Genomic DNA, 18,476 nt, shown 5'->3' on the forward strand with positions numbered 1-18,476 from the left:
AAAGTTTACTTTCTCATGGATGTAGGCTAATCCATCCAGAATCTCTCGAAAAAGCCTCCAGAGCCTGATGGTGTCTTGATACAGTCCCTGGTCAATGGTGTCACGTAGAGTGCTCTTTTCACAGTACTCCATCTACGGAGAAGAACAAGCCAGTCAGGATTTGATTATACAATGAGTCTAAATTAAGGAAGATAATTGCAATTAACGTTATCCTTCATTTATAGTTATAGGAAAGCCTTGATTTTTTTTAATTGAAAAAAGAAACCAACAATATTAAATAAAAAGTTGGGGAAACATGCATAATCTCAGCACCCCAACACAATTATTTTTATTCTTTATTACTGCTTTTTTTAAAAAATGAGACTTGTTTAAAATCCTGGTCACAAATAATAGGAAAAATCTGAGAATTAAATTTAAGTAAAATTTTATTTATGGTGTTTTACAAGATTGCTTCCAAACCCAAATTCCCAGGAGGGGCTAATTAATCTAATGATATCACAGCCTTTCTTATCTGTACATTAAATTAATGACAAGTGACCTTCAAGTCTAAAGCAAAACACTGTAAATATTAATTACAACATTCAAAAAAGGGGCTTTGTCTGACCCCTTCTTAATTGTATTAATGTATTAGAAAACATCGCAGCATCATTTACATCATAAATCAACATGTAGCATTTGATTTATGTAACTAGCCTATATGTTTCAAACCAGTGCCCGAATTGCGATTTCTCATGAAGAAAGATTTTATTGTTTTTATAGAGAGGAACACCTGCTCTGCTTCTCTTGACCTCAGAATAACCGTCTGCATGTTCTGATTCATCCTCCAGGATGAAGCCCCCATCCTCAGCCAGGGCCTCTGAGCCCCACACCAGGATTCCACTCACCTCACATGCACCTCCTTGATGTACTTCTATCTCGTTATAATTGTTTAGAGGGTAACGGCACATAGGAGAAACTCAGTAAGTAGCTTTGGGTAACAAATGCTTTATTATATATTTAAGTGGTGCTTCCAAGCTACTTACGTTAGAGAACGTCAAAGACCAGCTTTAACCCCAGGAATGCAACCATTAAATTAATCTCTTTTAGTCTCCGGCTTGTCTTAGGTTCTTTCTTCACACAGCGTATTTCACATTTAAAGATCTGCCTGCTTGCAGATATGACTGAACACACTAATAATGACCCACGGTCCTGTTCACTTCCCCTTTGGTTTGTGGCTGACCGTCCGATGGGAGAGCATGCCACTGTTTGGGATGTTGCCCCTCAGGGGAGTAAGCAGGCTAAAGCCTTGGCTTATTATTATTTTTTTTACTTTTTATTTTTAAATTATTTATAGCTTTGATTTTAAATGGCCAATGTGGTCATTGTGATTTCTTAGACTCTTTTTTTAAATTTAACAATTTTAATACAAAATTAAATCAAACTGCAAAAAAATTCAAAAGAAATCAAAACAAAGGGAAACAAATGAATCTAAATAAACGTTGACTTGATAGTTTAATCACGTACATTGCTATTATTCCAAGTGACTTTAATTAGTCTGTAACCCGTAGTAGTATATATATCCTAAATACACATACACACAAAACCCCAAAACAAAAAACAAACAAAAAACCTGCAAAGAAACATTTCAGTAATCATATTGTTGGTAATGATGTGGTATTGTTATTTTGAACTTATACACACACACACACACACACATTTTTAGCTTAAAGCAAAAATTTATTCTTGAATAGTTCAGGAGGCCAGAAGTCCAAAAGGAGTATTATAGGGCTAAAATCAAGGTGTTGGCAGGAGTGCTTCCTTCTGGAGTTTCCAAGGGAGAACCTGTTCCTTGTCTAGGCTTATTTTTAATAATGCCTTATCAGAACTGGTTTGCTCATGGCTCTTGTCCCCCAGAGGTTTGTCTAAACCCACGTCAGTGTTCCTTCTGCATGCACACTCATTTGTGTGCACCATACCTTGTCCAAATTCAGCTTGTTAGACAAAGAGAAGTTTCTATTCATGCAAAGTCTAGCATGTTAAAAAATGGTGAAAGTTATCATTTCTTGAATTCAGATATAGTTCTAAGCATATCACATGTTTTATTTCACTTATTCCTCACAAGGAGTCTGATAGGTTCTATAATTTAATTTTCAGATGAGGAAACTAAGGCACAGAATGTTTAAAAACCTTATCTGAGCTCACACAGCTCAGGATCCAGGATGTGATCTTACACAGCCTGAGTCCAGAGCCCATAACCACTGCCCTATGCCACCTCCTGCTATGGTACAGGAAAAAAAAGAATTCAAGGCTGGAGGAAAGGGTCTCAATGCCTCAATCCTTTCTGGCAATTAATCCTTGACAGTATTGGTGAGATCTCTTCTGTCTGTTGTCTTGTTCTAGCCTCCTGAAACATACCTACTAGCAACTACTGGGAATTGCATTGTCACCAAGTTGCACACCAGGGCCTCACCTGAATATACAGATAGTGCACAGCTTCAGTTGTCACCGATGGCTCATTGTCATGGTAACCGTTCTTTCCATTGCAGTCTTCATCCTAACCCAAGAGGAATACATGAGAACTGAAAATGGGGCTGACATTAAACAAGATCATCACCACCATCAAATAGGTGTGCTCTCCCTTCCAAATACATGGCTATCCTGTTGCCTGTGGAGGTCAGCGAGCAGAACACAACCACTGTCCTTTAGAAGCTTACAGCATTTTAGAAGGAATTCTGCTATTACCTAAACCCACCATGAAGTCTACAGGTCTATCCCTATAAGGAACAATGATGGGGAAAGTAGGAAACAGGTAAGTATTAAGGATGTACAATCTACAGAATGATATCAAGCCAAATCTTTATTATCATCAAGACCCTTCTGTGGATAAGAAGGGTAGAATGTACACAGGCTAATATTTTAAAGCTTCAGATTTACTGGAATCTTCCACTGGTGGTAGGTTTCCTTTGGAAACTGAAGACCAGAAATCCATCTTCAGCTAAAACAAAATGTGACCACATTGCAAGAGGCATACAGCTATGCAAGCTCTACTCCTGAAGAATGAGCACACCGTGACCCTCTGGACTGCTTTTCCACATGCTTTGTCTGTTTGTCCCCTACAGCTGATTTTCTTTCTAATACACAATACCATTTAGGTTTTTCTAAAAAATTATTTTATCTTCTGATATGTGTGTTTAAGTATCCCCCCACCCCAAGCATGAAAAAAGCATTGGTTAGCATTTGACTGCTTCTGATTTACAGGTTTTTTTTTAAGGAAGCATTTTTTTAAAAAACATTTTTTCCTTTATCAAAGGAAATAAAAGAGGTATGTTCTGAAAAAACTCAGTCTCTACTCTTGAATCAATTATATACTGTGGGGATTATCCATAGAAAATTGTTAATCTCACAGGGGCTTCTACCTGTCAATTGTAGTGCTTGTGGAATACTGCCCTTAACTGAGCAAAACCAGGATAATAAATTTGATGCTTCCGTTATAATTTATGCATCCGAAAACAAAACATAGATCACTTTTGGTTTAGCCTAAGCTTAGATTATTTATGCTATTTTCCTGGTTAAATTTATCATTTACAAATTCTTAAATGAGAAGAGTTTAAGGTAATTTTAATAGATGAAGGAAGTACTTATAAAATAAATTGGTTGATGCAGTCAAATCTCCTTCAAATCAATTTAACTGTTTATCCAACAGAGTCTACATGTAGAATTTTTCTTTATCTACTGTGAATGTACCCTTGTAACGCCTCATAATTACATTTTTATCCCCAGTAATAAAGTCATTTCATTCAGCCCCAACCTGCAGAATGTCTCTCTGCAGCAATAACTGAGTCCTAACAGTTAAAAAGCTTCACCACTGAACTCCATGCACCAGCCTTGAGGGGGTCTGCTGGCCTGGGAAGAGGAAGATGAGGAATTGAGTGGGGTCTGAGACTTGGAGCAATGGTTTTCAAACTTTTTTGACCATGATCCACACTGAGAAATATATTTTACATTACACCCATTATACATACTGATGAGAAACAAGTTCTGTAACTGGAGAGTTCCTCCGCTAGTATGATTCTAGAATTCTGGAATTCTCTACTCCTTTCTAGCACATTAAAAATTAAATAAAGCTGGTTGTGACCCTCTAAACTGATTTCATTATCCATGACTCACAGTTTTAAAACACTGTTTTAGAGGATGGTGTATGAAAATAAATCAAGATTAACTGATGTGGGGAGAGACCAAGGTAACTCCACAATCAGGCTGTTTAATTGAATTTGCATTCAGTCTGTATCCTCAAACATAAAAAAACTTCCTGAAATCGTCTAGAAATGGTTTTTATTTAAAAAAAAAAAAAAGGCAATTTCTCAATTTACACCTCTCTTTTAAAAGGAGGCTTATTTTATTATGTGGATAAATTAAAGTCTATCAATAAACATAGAGTAGCATAAATTTTAAATGAATGATCATGTTTTAAAATTGCTGGTTTCTACATTTGCATGTCAGATTGAGGCTATAATATCTCACTTGAGGTTTTTAACATCAAATGTCAGTTTCCTTTCACACCCACCCTCTGATAAATAAAAAAAAATGGCGTAATTTTTATTTATATATTTACCTGATTATGACTTTTACTGTTCTCATCTTCATTGTCAAAGATGATGTCACTTTCAGAATCTGAAGCAGGTCTTAAAAAGACAAATAGAGAAATGTTAGAGAAAGCAAAATCTCTGTTACAATTCTAAAAATCAACATGTTTTGTAACTACTAGAAAGCAAAGAGGCTACAAACACTGTACCATCACTTCATGGACATAAATCTGTACTCAACACCATGGTGATTTTTACATCCCTAATATATGAAACATAGAACTCTTAAGTAAAAATCTGTCTAATTTTCCTGAAAAAAGTTAATAGCTAAGAGTTATGATAAATTCTACTCAACTGGACACAATAAAAGGAAATCAGGTCACAATCATGAAAGTACATGACCAAGGTAAATTCTAAGATGCATAAACTTTAAGATCATAATTACTGGTTCAGGTCATCTTTTTTGGAACTGCAATTGGCCCTATATCACAACTCCAAATTATTTTTGAACGGCTCCAGAGCTGCAAGCCCTTCTCTAAAGGCATGTCTTACAGGAACTTCTATTAAATGTATTAAGATCAGATACTATCTTGCCTTTCTCCAGGACTTGGATTTTGGAGATATTCTGAAGATAAAACAAAACAAAAACAACTTTGCATTGCATTTGGATACTTTCTAAAACTGGATTTCTTGTTTGCTTTGTAACATCGTGAACACAGGTCTGGATTTTTACATAAATCACTTTTTCCCTGGGGGGCGTTGCGTTGGGATTAAAGACTGGGGGCACACCCAGGGAAGCACGCGCGCTCCTACAGGAAGGACTGTGAGAAGACGCCGTCGCGCTCGTCCTCGTCGTCGTCCTCGTCGCTGCTGGAGCCCGGGCCCGCGGCAGGGAAGCGGGCGCTGGCTGAGCGCTCACACGACGTGCTCCACTCCACCGAGCTGCTGAGGATGGGCGGCGGCGCGGCGGCCTCCACGCTGTTGGTGTCCTCATCCGGCAGCCCCGGCGCGCCTGGCCTGGCCTGGGCCTGGGGCCCGCTGTCCGGGGGCGGCGTCCCGGGGCCCGCCGGCCGCTCGTGCCGCTCGATCCAGGCGTTGTAGTAGCGCACGATGTTCTCGTGGTGCAGGCGCGACAGCAGCGTCACCTCGCCCTTGATCCTGCGGAAGTGCTTGCTGGCCGGGTTGATGGGGATGCGCTTCACCGCGTAGCAGCAGCCGTCCAGCTTGTTTTGCACCTGCCGCAAGAGAAGGGGAAAGGACCCGGTATTGTCATCCGGTCAGAATCCAGCACAGACTGCCATTTTAGACAGTGTCACAGCATCTCCTCCCCAGGAGAACCGAGAGTTCTAAGTGAGAATCAACATCTACGGTGGAGAACCACACTTTTGAAAATCTTCAGCTAAACAGTGTCTCCTTTCCAAAAACAGAAAATGTGTGGAGTAATTTAGCTTGCCAAGAGACTCTGGGCAAAACAAATTCTGTTTTAATCATTAATTTTACTGACAATTACTTCCCTGCTTTCCCGATATGACATCTGCTATCTAAATTCCTAAGTAAACCTTGTTTTTAATATAATTATAATTATTGAGGGACTCCTAAAGTAAGTGTCAAGTTTCAGAAGATGATTTCAGTTTTTCTTTCTGATTTTTTTTTTTTTTTTTTGCCCTTAAGACAAACTAAACTCCAAAAATTTTAACAAACCTGAATGTAAATTTGAATTCCTTAACATATAAAGCTGTGTGAATTGGGTCAATTACTTAATTTTCCTGAGACTCAATTTTCTTATCTATAAAGTGGCAATTATATCACTTTCTTTACCCCAAGTGGACTGTAGGATTAAATGAGATAAAGAGGGTAACGCACCTGCATCAAGGTCTCACCAAGAAAGGTGCTCAGTAAATAATAGGAATTGCTATTAACACAATTGCTGTCCATTGATTTTGTTATTAAGACTGAAGAGTTGACTGATAATATGTATGAAAAGTAGAACACAATCAAGAACACAATAAAATAATAAAAAGTACAAGAAAAAGTTTCAAAGGCAAGTCCTAATATCCTCCATATCCTGAGCAGTTTCACTATGGAACTGGGTTGATTGGAGTAATTTTCAGAAACTTGTTCACTAGAACATTTCAGTCCCAATCATGCAGGCTAACTGAGGTGTGGATATACTTTACGCAAGCAACAACTCAGCCATGGACAGAGGGAGAAATTAGCTGGCTACAAAAGACAAAACAGAGCATCATTCTCTTCAGATTACTTTTGTTTGTGTGGTAATAGTGGCAAGAACACAAGCTTTGGAGTAAAATACATGTGGTCTGAATGCTGGTTTCATGTCTTAGTAGCTGTACAACCTCATGCAAATTACATAATTTCTCTGAGACTCAGTTCCCTCATCTGGAAAATGGGGATAATGCTGACCTCTTAAGAATGTCATGAGATTGAAAGATAGTGTTTGCAAACCACCCAAGAAATGACCTGAAACACGGAACGTGCTCTAATAAATGTAGCTATGTGTTCTTTCCCTGCAACTAATAGAGAGGACAGTGGGAAACTTTGGCACAAGCTTTCTAGTCACACATTTAATCTACCTGTCTTTAGCTCAACTATATGAAATCTAATATACACTGTAAGTCACCAGTGGGTGTCAATCTAGCTATGCTGGAAACTCCTAGGAATTCATTTATTAAAATGGAAGGTAAATAAACAGAAATGGGTTTAACTGCTAAGGAAATGGCAGATCGCTGAGCAGCCTGCCCTGCCCTAAACCAAAAATACAGAGTTGGGGGTGTGGGGGCTGTGGGATTCTCCCCCTCAAAAATTGGGGAACTTAAATTACTAAGATGTTTTTGTTATGTGAGCTTACTAATCATTCTTCAGTATTTGTAATAAGGAAATATTGTTAATGTTTTTTCTTCAAGAATATCAAGTGTAAAGAAGTTAAAGGACTTGTGAGTTAAGGGTAGTATATACATCAATCATCCACTCCTCAAAGATAACTGACAATCCCGATCAGGATATCTGTCTGTCCTATTTAGTCACCTTACTGTAATGTCTATACTTTAAAGAAGAAAGCTGAAAATTTCCTAAAATACTATAATTTCCTTTTGGAAAACTTGGGTAAGATGATCTTTCTGGCTCTCACTACTGCAGAATAAATAATTCAATTCTTTTGTCAGTGTAAAAGGCCTTCTGCAGCAATTCTGGTAATACTTCTTAGTACAATAGTACTTCCCAGTGAAACTATCAGATTCCTAAGTAGACATATGCCCTATGAAGGTGGGCCACTTTCCTATATGAAAGATGACATATATCATATATGAATTTAATATTAGAATATTAATCTGGGTCTCCTAAAGCAATCAAAATACTTAAATTATATAAAAGCAGCTAAAGTCCTTTCTACAAGGGGCAGATAATAAAAGTCATCCAAATAGACTGAAATGAAGACCTAACAACAGTACCCATCAATAAAGCGGCACTGATTTTCTGTTTCAATAAGAGTGGAAAATAAAAGCCATCAAAAACACCTGGGGCCATTTTCTACTTTGCATTCCATCTCTGTTCTAACCTTGGAATGCTTTTGTCCACAGTAGTTCTAACAGCAAATAGGAGAAAAAGAGAACAATTTTTTTTTTTCTTCCTGAACCAAAGCACACAAAAATGTTCTTTACTCAGAGGTCTTGACACCACTTGAAGTGCCATTATAATCATGTATTTTTCATGTTAATGGCTAAGGGAAGAGGAATGATGTGTCCTTTTTTTAATAAAGTCTTTAATTCCAGGAAGGTGAAGATGACCATAGTTTCAAATGGTGGCACTCACTTCCCTCCCCACTCCAAAACAGAAGTCAAGTCTTTGCAGAAATGAAACAGAGAAATAGCACTAAAAGGGACTGGGGATAACCCTTTCACACCTTGATGACAGCTCCAAAAGCTCCTTTGCCAAGAAGCTGTAATTCCTCAAACTCAATAAAATATCGGGAAAACTGTCTCTGTGTCCCATTGAAGAATGCAGCACTGGGTAGCGGGTTGCTGGGAATTACAGTCTCAACATAATCTTGTCCTCCAGAATCTGAGAGAAGACAAAGTGTAAGAGGCAAATAAGACATTACAAATATAGGAAGAGCTACCATATCCAACAAGGAAAATAATGCAAGCACTAGAAAAAAGGTCTCGAACAAGTAGTTTGAAAAAGTCCTCCTACCTCACACACCCTTTAATACTTCTCATCTTGCCCTCCTTAAATAGGTAGAAATATATAATTATCCCAGGTGGGGGTAACAGAGACAGAGTAACTAAGTGACTGAACTATATAGAGCCAGAACTCAAACCCAGATCTCTCAACTCATCCCAACCTTTTCTGAGGTTCCTTAATCTGCTTGGTCACAATTAAGGGGTGGTCAACAGAAACTACCTTAAGCAGCATCAAGGAAATCTAGTGACAAGACAATAAGGGTGACATGACAATAAGGGTAACTAAATGTTAAAAGAGGCTACACCAATGGACACTCCATTGGAAGAGACTGGGAAAATGAGGGTGGCAAAACAGTTCCATGCAACAGTACTCATCAAATGACTGGATTTATGTATAGCTCTGCATAAGATAGATAAAATAAATAATCCTTGTAGCTTCTTCCAATTTTAGGTTTGTGTATAATTTCAAAAAAATTTAATGTCAAACAGGGTGTCAAAAAAGCAAGGCCACAGACTCACCTTCAGGACTTTGCTCCAGTAAAGGCATTTTTGACTGAGGATTTATAAAGCTGTGTTTTAACAATTGCTGAGGACTCCATCTTTCCTTGTCATCCAAGCAAACACACCTCAGTGAGAGGGAAAGAAGAATCTCAGCAACTCACAAAATAAATACAAAGCTGGTTAATCCAAGGCATTTAACTATGAGTTTATTTTTTAAAGATACACATTAGAGAGTTCATGTTACTTATGGACCAAAATGCACTCATTGGGTTAATTTAAATCAATAAATATTCTTGATTAGATGCTGAACACCAGGGTGGATGCAGTGGGGAATTAAAAAAAAAAAAAAAAAGTACAGTCTCTAGAGGCAGGAAGACAGCCTCATGGAACAATTAAAAAAAATTTAAGATAGCACAAGTAGCCTATGAATTTCCACTTCCATTAACAGTTTAAGGACTTGCCATGCTAAACAAGCCTTTCTGGGGACCAGTCATAAAGCTTTCTAAAGGAAGCAAATCTGATCACTTTTGGAGGGTTGGGCCCAATCTGATAAACTTTAACTGAAGCTTGTGCATAATATGAAATAAGTTGGTAACAATTAGAGACTAATTTTTTAAAGTCCCACATTTTACCATACATTTTCTTTTAACCCTGTCTCTTGAGCCTATTAACTTATTATTTAATGTTCTGGTAAATGGTTTATTTTGTTGTCATTGTTGTTATTTTTAATGAGCAAAAGTCCTCAATCTCAGTCGTTTTTAATCCAATGGTTCTCAAGGTGGGGTCCCTAGACCAGCAGCACCTGGGAATGTGTTAGAACTACAAATTCTACTCTACCCCAGACCTAATAAATCAGCAAATCTGGATTCATAGTCCTCTGTGGCTTAATGAGCCCTCCAGGTGATTTCAATTCAATCTAAAGTCTGGGTACCACTGTTTTAACTAATCTGAGCTGTCTGGGTCTCAGTGATGGCAGGGAGAACCCAAGTAATGTCAGGTGGTAGCACTTGGCCCTAATTGTAAACAATGTGCTTAAAAGAATCGAGCACCATGGTGAATCTGAACTTTAAAATCTGTACATATAAAGTGGTGACAGCAAAACTATCACAAAGGGTAACATGTTTATTATTTTTTATGTCACAACACTAAAAGCACTAAGCACTCCTAATTTCACACCTTGGAAGGGCAAAGAAAGATTCCAATAAAACCACCTACATAAGACACTGTATTTTTCCCTAAATTTAAAATTAGCTTTTAATTATCAGTAAAAGATGAATACCTTCTCCTTGTGAATATTAAAACATTATTGATAATGATCAAGTTTGTGACCAAATCCCCACTCTCTTCACTTCCTCCCCTCCCCTTAACATGCATCACTCCAGGCCTTTTTCTATGCGTTCATCATATATAAACACACAGCTATCCAAACAAAGGATATGGTGTTTTTTTGTGGCTATAGGTGTTTTTTCTAATGGCATCACCCTGTATTTGTTATTCTTCAACTTGTTTTTTTTCATTCAACTGTGTGTCTTGGAGATCTTTCTAAGTTAGTTTTTAAAGTTCTTTTTAACTCCTGTATAGGTATGGACCTACCAGAATTTACTTTTACATTCTCCTACTATTAGACTTTTAGGTATGCGTACAAAGTGCCACAAAGGGCATTTATGTTTATGCGTACAAAAATGCCACAAAGGGCATCCCTATACATGGCTTGTTGGGTTTCTGAGGTCTATATCCATTTTAACTTAGCTGAAACATTACTGTGATTGACATGGTAATAAATCTGGACCCCCCCCCCCCGAAAAAAAAAAAATAAAGGTGGAACTCTATCTAGAATGAGTTTTAACTTTAAGGGATTTTATTGTTTTATAGTTACCAAAATCTCACTTAGGAGAAATTCTCCGAGCCAATATTTTGGCAACACAGTAGCCAAAAGTAGCAAAGGCAGACAGCAGGTCCAGCTTTGGACCAAAAGGTACAATGAAGTGCCTCGAAAAGTACACATTAGGTCCACAGTCCTCACTGCTGAGGAGGAGGATGATAACTAACAGTCTAACCATATGCCTCACAAAACACAAGGCAGGCAACGTACTAACCCTATTTTACAAAGGAGGAAACTCAGGGCTGGGAATTGAAGACACTCAGTCAGTTTGGAATAGAGGTAGGAGCTGAACCCAGTTGCTGGTTCCAGAGTCTGGGCTCTTAATCTCCACGGAGACTGACAACACAAAATCTTTCTCCAAAGGGTGTTTGCCCATAAGTAAAACTATGTACAAATGAAAATATGTACCAATGAAATGCTGTCATTCTTTTGTTCTTTGCAAATGATTGTTTCCTTTTTAACTGGGGCTGGACAGGCAGCAAGAAAGGGAATAAAACAATACTCTGCAGCTCCTACTTTACCAAGCACTGCCTAGCAAACCACTCCAGGAAGAGAGAGGACTATAAAAAACATCAGAATAACACTGATCTCAAGTTCAAAACTAAAGAGCACAGAGCTGTTTTCCATAAGACAAGAACTACGAAAGCTTTAGCTAAGGAGCCAGCCATTTTGCTACTAAATGTGAAAGATACGATCTACCTAAATCTCCCAGAACCATTTTTAAAAATATACAAATACTATCATTAACCTTTACAAAATTACTCTTGACCAATGAAGAAGGGCAGAAAGCTAAAGGAACGATTTTAAAGAATGAAATTAGTCTTTCCTTCAGTGGTTCTCTCACCATATTGCCTTTGAGTCACTTTAGCTAATTTTATTAGGGTTCATTTAAATAAATATTTTTGAAGTTCTATTGCATTTCAAATAAATCATCAAAGAAAGATTTTTATATTCTTTAAGGTAAGAACACAGTATAAAGAATCAAAGTCAGTTTTTTACCAACTACCTGTTTATCAGGTCTACTTCTATTTTGTAGTGGACAAAAACTTTCTTATTTAAAAAAAAGTGCAGTCACTTACACATTTATAATGGGTAAGATGATGAGGGATAGGAAATAACAGTATGGATCAGGTCAGTTGGCAATTGGGATGTATGGGGACAGGGAAAGAAATGTGAAGGGTAAAAGAAAAGACATGTAGGGAGTGAATGAAGTGAAGAAAAGCAAATGGTTGGGAAAAAATAAACAAGCTGAGAAACAGGACGAGAGTGTTAGAACAGGGAGACCAGTCCTGCAGGAAGGATGGATCAGGTGAGTATCTGGAAAAACTCAGACTGGGGATCTTAGTTCCCATCTAACAGAGAAACTGAGGAAACTCAGCTCGGCTTAGACTGAAAACAGAGGCAGGACAGACTGCAATTTTCTGAATCACAGAGAAGGCTAAGGTCTACATTAGAAAGGCCTGAAATAAAGGACCTGGACAAGACTTTGGGCCCAAGAAAAGCCTCTCAGGGAAGATTCCCTCAAATTAGATAAAACGTGGCCTGCAATGAAATGCACACCTGTCATTTACTGGTATCAAAAATCCTCTCAGTGGAGTTAAGAAGTCATTTGCATTCAACAACTTGGCTGAATAAGACACTGCTAATGAAGAAGAACGGTTAAGAAGAATGAGAGGCAGAATTGCACTCCTAGATCTAAATAGGAGGCATTGTCTTGGACCCCTGAAGAACCAGTAGCAGAGACAGACGGAGAGGGTCTTCCACTTGGGATAACAGGGGCACAGCAATAGGTACAGCAATCCCTCTTGACTTCCTAGAGTACATGAGGCAGTCCTCAAAATTAATTTGAAAATCAATTAAGTCCAAACAAATTTAGGAGAATGTGGGAATTGAGGGAATGATAAACATAAGAAAGAAAACAGAAAATATGTGGTTGGGAAAGGACTGGGGGAGCAAAGAATTATCTCTTATCCTGGTTCTCAACTTTGCAGTTTATACATCACTTAGATGCTTAGCCCACCCAAGCACAATCAAAAGAATAGGAATAAAATTCAATCAGAAAGAATCTCAGTGATACTCACTTCTTTAGAAAATCTTGAAAGTCAGCTGGTAAGTCACCAGGGATGGTTACCGGATACTCTCCACATTCTTGACCTTGGCTGAGGGAGAGCAACAGAAGGCCAAGACGCCAAACATCTCCTTTCTTCCCTGTTTTATTAGGCAGGGCGTTGTCACTAAAACGAACTCGGGTTTGCTCGAAAACATCCTCCTTGCAAATGTCTGCTAGGCGCTTGGAAATGCTGTAGTCTGTAATCTTGACAGTGCCTGTTGCATCCACCAAGACATTGGAGGCACTGAGAACCTTGTGCACCACAGAATTGCTGTGCAAATAATCGAGGCCTGCCAAAAGCTGAGAAGTGTACCTGCGAAGCTGGTGCACGGGGAGGGGGCCTGAGTGGCTCAGGTGTGTGGTGAGAGAGACCCCAGTGATATGCTCCACTAAAATGTCTACCACAATGGAGTCGTCTTGCTCTTTGAGATTCATTGCAAAGTAGCGTACTACATTTGGATGACTGAGTTTCACCAGTGAGTTGAATTCCGTTTCTACCCCTTGGATCTGATAGAGAAAAAAAACAATAAGATAATATTGGTCTGATCAGCATTAAGTGGTGTTTCGCTTCTAAAGTGAAGTATTTGATAGAAAACATACTTTCAAAGGAGAGGAGATTGAATATGTCCTGAATTGAATCTTCTTTTAAACTACATGGCCCACCTAATAGTTCATAAAGATGGAAAAATTTAGCTAATTCTCAACTTCTAACCTCAAAATCTAGTCTGGAAATAGTATAAAATTAGTCAACAGCTTTTGAAAGCCATTTCTTTTGAGATATGGCCACCAGAAAAAAGAAGAAACATTAATTTTAAAATAGCCTTTTCTGATTATAAAGATATACTGCCAACATTTTTTCAAGTACTAATACAAAGAAAAGAGAAAGCCCAAATAATCTATTTTTGCCGCTATACAAAGATAACAATTTCATCATATTTACTTCCAGTTTTTCTTTCTGTATATAAAAACACAAACATTTCCAAATGCAATATTTAACTATTCTTTTGTAATCTCCTTATTACTTAGCACTGCAATATGCAATATTAAATGTTCTCCTTAAGCTCAGTATTAAACATTAACTTTAAAATTCTCCAGTCTTCCAAAATTCTGTTTTGAAGCAATACTCAGAAGTGTGGAGAAAATAAAAATGAATGCAAAAAAGCAAAATTTATGCACTATGGTTTAGTCTCAGCTGTAGAGATGGCTGTTAAGGCCATAATAAGAGCTGAGGAAGGAAGAAGCTGCAAAAGCTTTGGCCATGTTGTGAAAGTTCCGAAAGAGGCAAGAAAAGACCGAGAAAAGCAAAAGGGCTGGTCTCTGGTGAAACAGATCTCATGCCATTCCGGACCATCTTTGCAAGCTAACCAAATGTAGAGAGCTTCTTTGTCGTCTCCTAAAGCTCCCATTGCTCAGGCAGCCACCCTGGAAGCACGCAGTGCCTACCTGCTTTTTGCACTTATCAATCTTCTCTCTTTCCTGACTGGTAAGGAAAGGGCCCATCTTTTTCTGCCACTGAAGGACCCATTCATACAACAAGACAAAGCTGCCAGTAGCTGTTTCCAAAGCATTGTAGACGACTTTTCCAAGCTCTTCATCACTGCCTGCACATTCAACAGAAAATGTAATTAATCTCACTGGTACATTTTCTGTGGGAAAAAAGGGGTGGGGTGGGGATATACATTCATTTGTTCATCAATGGGTACGATGAAAAATATGACTTTGTGTAATATATGCGCTTTATAACAGATTTTTAATATTTAACAATATACCCTGTGCTCTAAAATATATATATATATATATATATATATATATATTTTTTTTTTTTTTTACAAAGGAACAAGAACCAACAATGAGATCTTAGTATATGACCAAGTGAAGAGACCAATGGTTTTTCCTACTGGCCATTATTCATAATGTTACTCTCACAACCAATTCACTTCTGATGACTGGGCAGTGTGCCACAGCTGAATACCAACTAAAATGACAGAAAGAATTTGGAAATAGAGAACACTCCATCTAGATTATTCTGTCAGTGGAGATTAGTGTGCACAGTAAAAGCAGGATTAGTAATTTGGAAATTTAAACTCATTAACGACTTTCTAAGTACAAATTTTGCAAATGCTCAGCAAATACAAACTGGTCAATGGTTTCAAGAAAATAAACTGGAAATGGGAGTTTAAATTTGAAACTAGAGAAAGAAACACATTTATTTAGTAATAGGCATATGGTTTCCACTTTTACCAGGGAGAGCTAAATTTCTGTAACATTAACAATTTTCTTTTAAAAATTGATACTTTCATTAGAGACTATGATAGAAAATTCCTGAAAAATTGGAAAATGGAGAAAAATACCCACAATATCACCATTTTGTTTTATTTTTCTTCTAGTTCCTCTACTCTTTTTCCCCTAATCTGCCAAATCATAGCATAGATAGCAGGGTTTTTCACCCTCAGTACCATTGGCATTTTGAACTGGGAATCCTTGGTTGTAGGGGGCTGTCCTGTGCAGTACAGGTTCTTTAGCAGCACCCCTGGCCTCTACCCATGGGATGTCATTACCATCCTTACTCTTGTCGTGACCATCAAAAATGTCCCCGGACATCACCAAATGTCCTCTAGAGGACAAAATTGACCTCAGTTGAGAACCACTAATATATAGTATTCTCCCTTTACCTCTTAGCATATAAGCAACAGCTTTCCATGATGCTACTACCATTGTCTTCAGAATGAAAAAAAACTTTTCAAAGAAACACTGATAATTATTTTTTCATTTGAAAAATGAAAAGTGCAGTAGTCTATATATATATAAAACAAAGTGGTCATAGCAGAAATACTTCAGAGAAAGATGGCTAAAGTAACTTACCTAGAATTTTTACCTGAGAAAGTTTCTGCTTCATAGAAATACTGAAAATTTATAGATTTTAATTAAAATGATCTGCTATACTTGTCATAAATAACTCCTAACATTTTAGACTAAGTGGGGTGGGGGGGAGGAATCCTGATGTTTGAAGATTTGTCAACCAAAGAAAGCTAATTGTGACATGTGGGATCTAAGGGGCACATGTGAGAGACAAATGATATTAAATGTTTATGGGATGGAGGGCAATGTTATTTACATAAAGCCTAGTAAAATCTGTGCAGTATGCAGTGCAATATCTTTCAATATCTATCTTCCCAATTGGGAGTAGTTAGGTATTTTAATTGCTGTTTTAAAAAATGCTATAACCTATAATGTAAGTTTTCTTTTCTCTCTAGTTACAACTGCTTTAAACTGAAAAACAAAATTAATTAGTTGATCTTTTATTAAAACATGTCATAGAAAATTAGGGCTTATTTTAATAATTGGACCCATTGTGAGAAAACAAATAATTTACTCAGTGGTTTTATAAAAAAATTTCAAATTGCCAGTTTACCTCCTAATGAGGTTATTAACTAAGGTGAATCTGTCTAATGAGTACCAGTGAGAATTACAGACTGAGCCAAGGTAATAAGCAGTTGGATTAATTTGCCTTCCTGATTTCCCCAGATTATTAAGCAGTAGTGAGTGTTAGGTTGTCAATTTCATGAATCTGAAATGCCTCTGAGTCAAGGACAGTCTCAGGTCCAAAGCCAATCATCTCAACCAAGTGCTTAAACCTGTCCACATTGTTGCTTTTCTGAATATGGCAGACACTGAGCACACGCAGGACCCTGAACTGTCCAGGCAACTTTCGGTCACCCAAGGTTAAGTGCCCAGTTCATAGGCTATTCAGATGTTTGGTTTCTTCTCCTTTCACCTGCTGCCTGCTCCCTGGTGGCTTCCCTGCTTATTTGTACTTCCTTAAGGAGGAAGGGAAAACAATGCCAAGAGAAAGCAAATTCAATTTAGATGATTTGAATACCTTTCAGCACTGGTAAAAATACCAATTGTACTGAAAACTCAAGTTGTCAAATTTGGTGTATGAAAGTGATCCCTACCAATGAATGGCTATATTTTTATGTCTGATGAAAGGTGATGCATGTTTATGGCAAAGGAAGTAGATTCTAAAAACCTGATTCTGAATTGCTTCAAATTCTGAATTGCTTCACTCCCAATAGCCATCGGTAGAAAAAACTGCTAAATAAAACATTTAGAAAATAAAGTGGTTTTCCTGGTCAGGTACAACATGCCATGCAGGAAAACGCCAAATAGATGAGTATCAATGTAAGAAAACAAGGCTTGATCAATAAAGATCACAGACATTAGGATTCATTTCACTACACATATTTTATCAGTAACAGATGCATATAATGCAAAATTCAGATTCATAATATTTCAATCATTTTTTTTGTTTCAAAGATAATTATACTGATGACAAATTTAAAATGATCTCATTCTAACAATATTTCTGAGAGCATAGGAATTTATTTCCAACTTATAGATGCGGAAATCTTAGTAACAACTTCTTCTAGTCATCAGGAATGAATGAGAGCTAGAATGACACTACTGCTTTGATGGGCTTCCTTGGCCTGCACTGGTTAGATGTCACAGTCTCTATTCTATCCTGCTCCTTAATGATTAACTTTTGTTGTTAGAATAATTTAAATGAATTTAGCTAGTTTACTCACCAATACATTTCCCTTTGTGCACCATGAGCTGCTCAGGACTACCCATACTGAAATACAGGATTTCACAAGAGCCAGGAGAATCTTCACTACTACATATAGAATACTGACGTTCTCGCCTTAAAAATAAATTTGGACAATGATTTTTTTATTTAACTTAAGATTAATATGGGAAATCCTTGCGCCATCATTTTCTTCTGTTTATTAGCCCATTCACAGTTTGACATCCATCTTCACTGGGAATTAAGTTGAAGGTGCTAATGGGAAAGTTGTTCAACCTCCCCACCCTGAATCCCCAGTGTGGTCTTCTCCATGTGAACTCTACAAACCCCTAACTCCTGATTTATGCTGTTCAATATGGTAGCCACTAGCCACATGTGGCTATTTAAATTTAAATTAATTAAAATTAGATAAAATTAAAATTTCAGTTCCTTGACTACAGTCACCATATTTCAGGTACTCAGTGGCCACAAGTGGGTAGTGGCTGCCATATACAGAATATTTCCATTATCACAGAAAGTTCTATTAGACAGCAACAATTTAGATCAATTCCACATAGATTCCACTTCTCTTCATTCCCATGGACATGTACATATGGAGAAAGCTGCATAACAGGGGGTTTGGGGCCACTATATGTTCCTG

The 18,476-nt window shown here is 37.6% G+C and overlaps 1 protein-coding gene across 6 annotated transcripts in view; it reads right to left on the minus strand.

Moving 5' to 3' along the window:
* EIF2AK4 (eukaryotic translation initiation factor 2 alpha kinase 4) overlaps positions 1–18,476 on the minus strand; it is a 112,188-nt gene that overhangs the window by 52,461 nt on the left and 41,251 nt on the right. For 5 of the 6 annotated variants that reach the window (XM_037834325.1, XM_037834328.1, XM_037834326.1 and 2 more), the window contains 9 exons: positions 17,838–17,953; positions 14,695–14,852; positions 13,223–13,758; positions 9,278–9,384; positions 8,479–8,636; positions 5,376–5,797; positions 4,592–4,661; positions 2,450–2,533; positions 10–132 (listed from right to left, as the gene is read on the minus strand). In XM_037834325.1, the coding sequence (XP_037690253.1) occupies positions 10–132; positions 2,450–2,533; positions 4,592–4,661; positions 5,376–5,797; positions 8,479–8,636; positions 9,278–9,384; positions 13,223–13,758; positions 14,695–14,852; positions 17,838–17,953 (1,774 nt within the window). The remainder of the gene's footprint in view (positions 1–9; positions 133–2,449; positions 2,534–4,591; positions 4,662–5,375; positions 5,798–8,478; positions 8,637–9,277; positions 9,385–13,222; positions 13,759–14,694; positions 14,853–17,837; positions 17,954–18,476) is intronic. The other variant, XM_037834330.1, reaches the window with a different exon arrangement.

Source organism: Choloepus didactylus, chromosome 4 (genome assembly GCF_015220235.1).
Source record: "Choloepus didactylus isolate mChoDid1 chromosome 4, mChoDid1.pri, whole genome shotgun sequence".
NCBI lineage: Eukaryota > Metazoa > Chordata > Mammalia > Pilosa > Megalonychidae > Choloepus > Choloepus didactylus.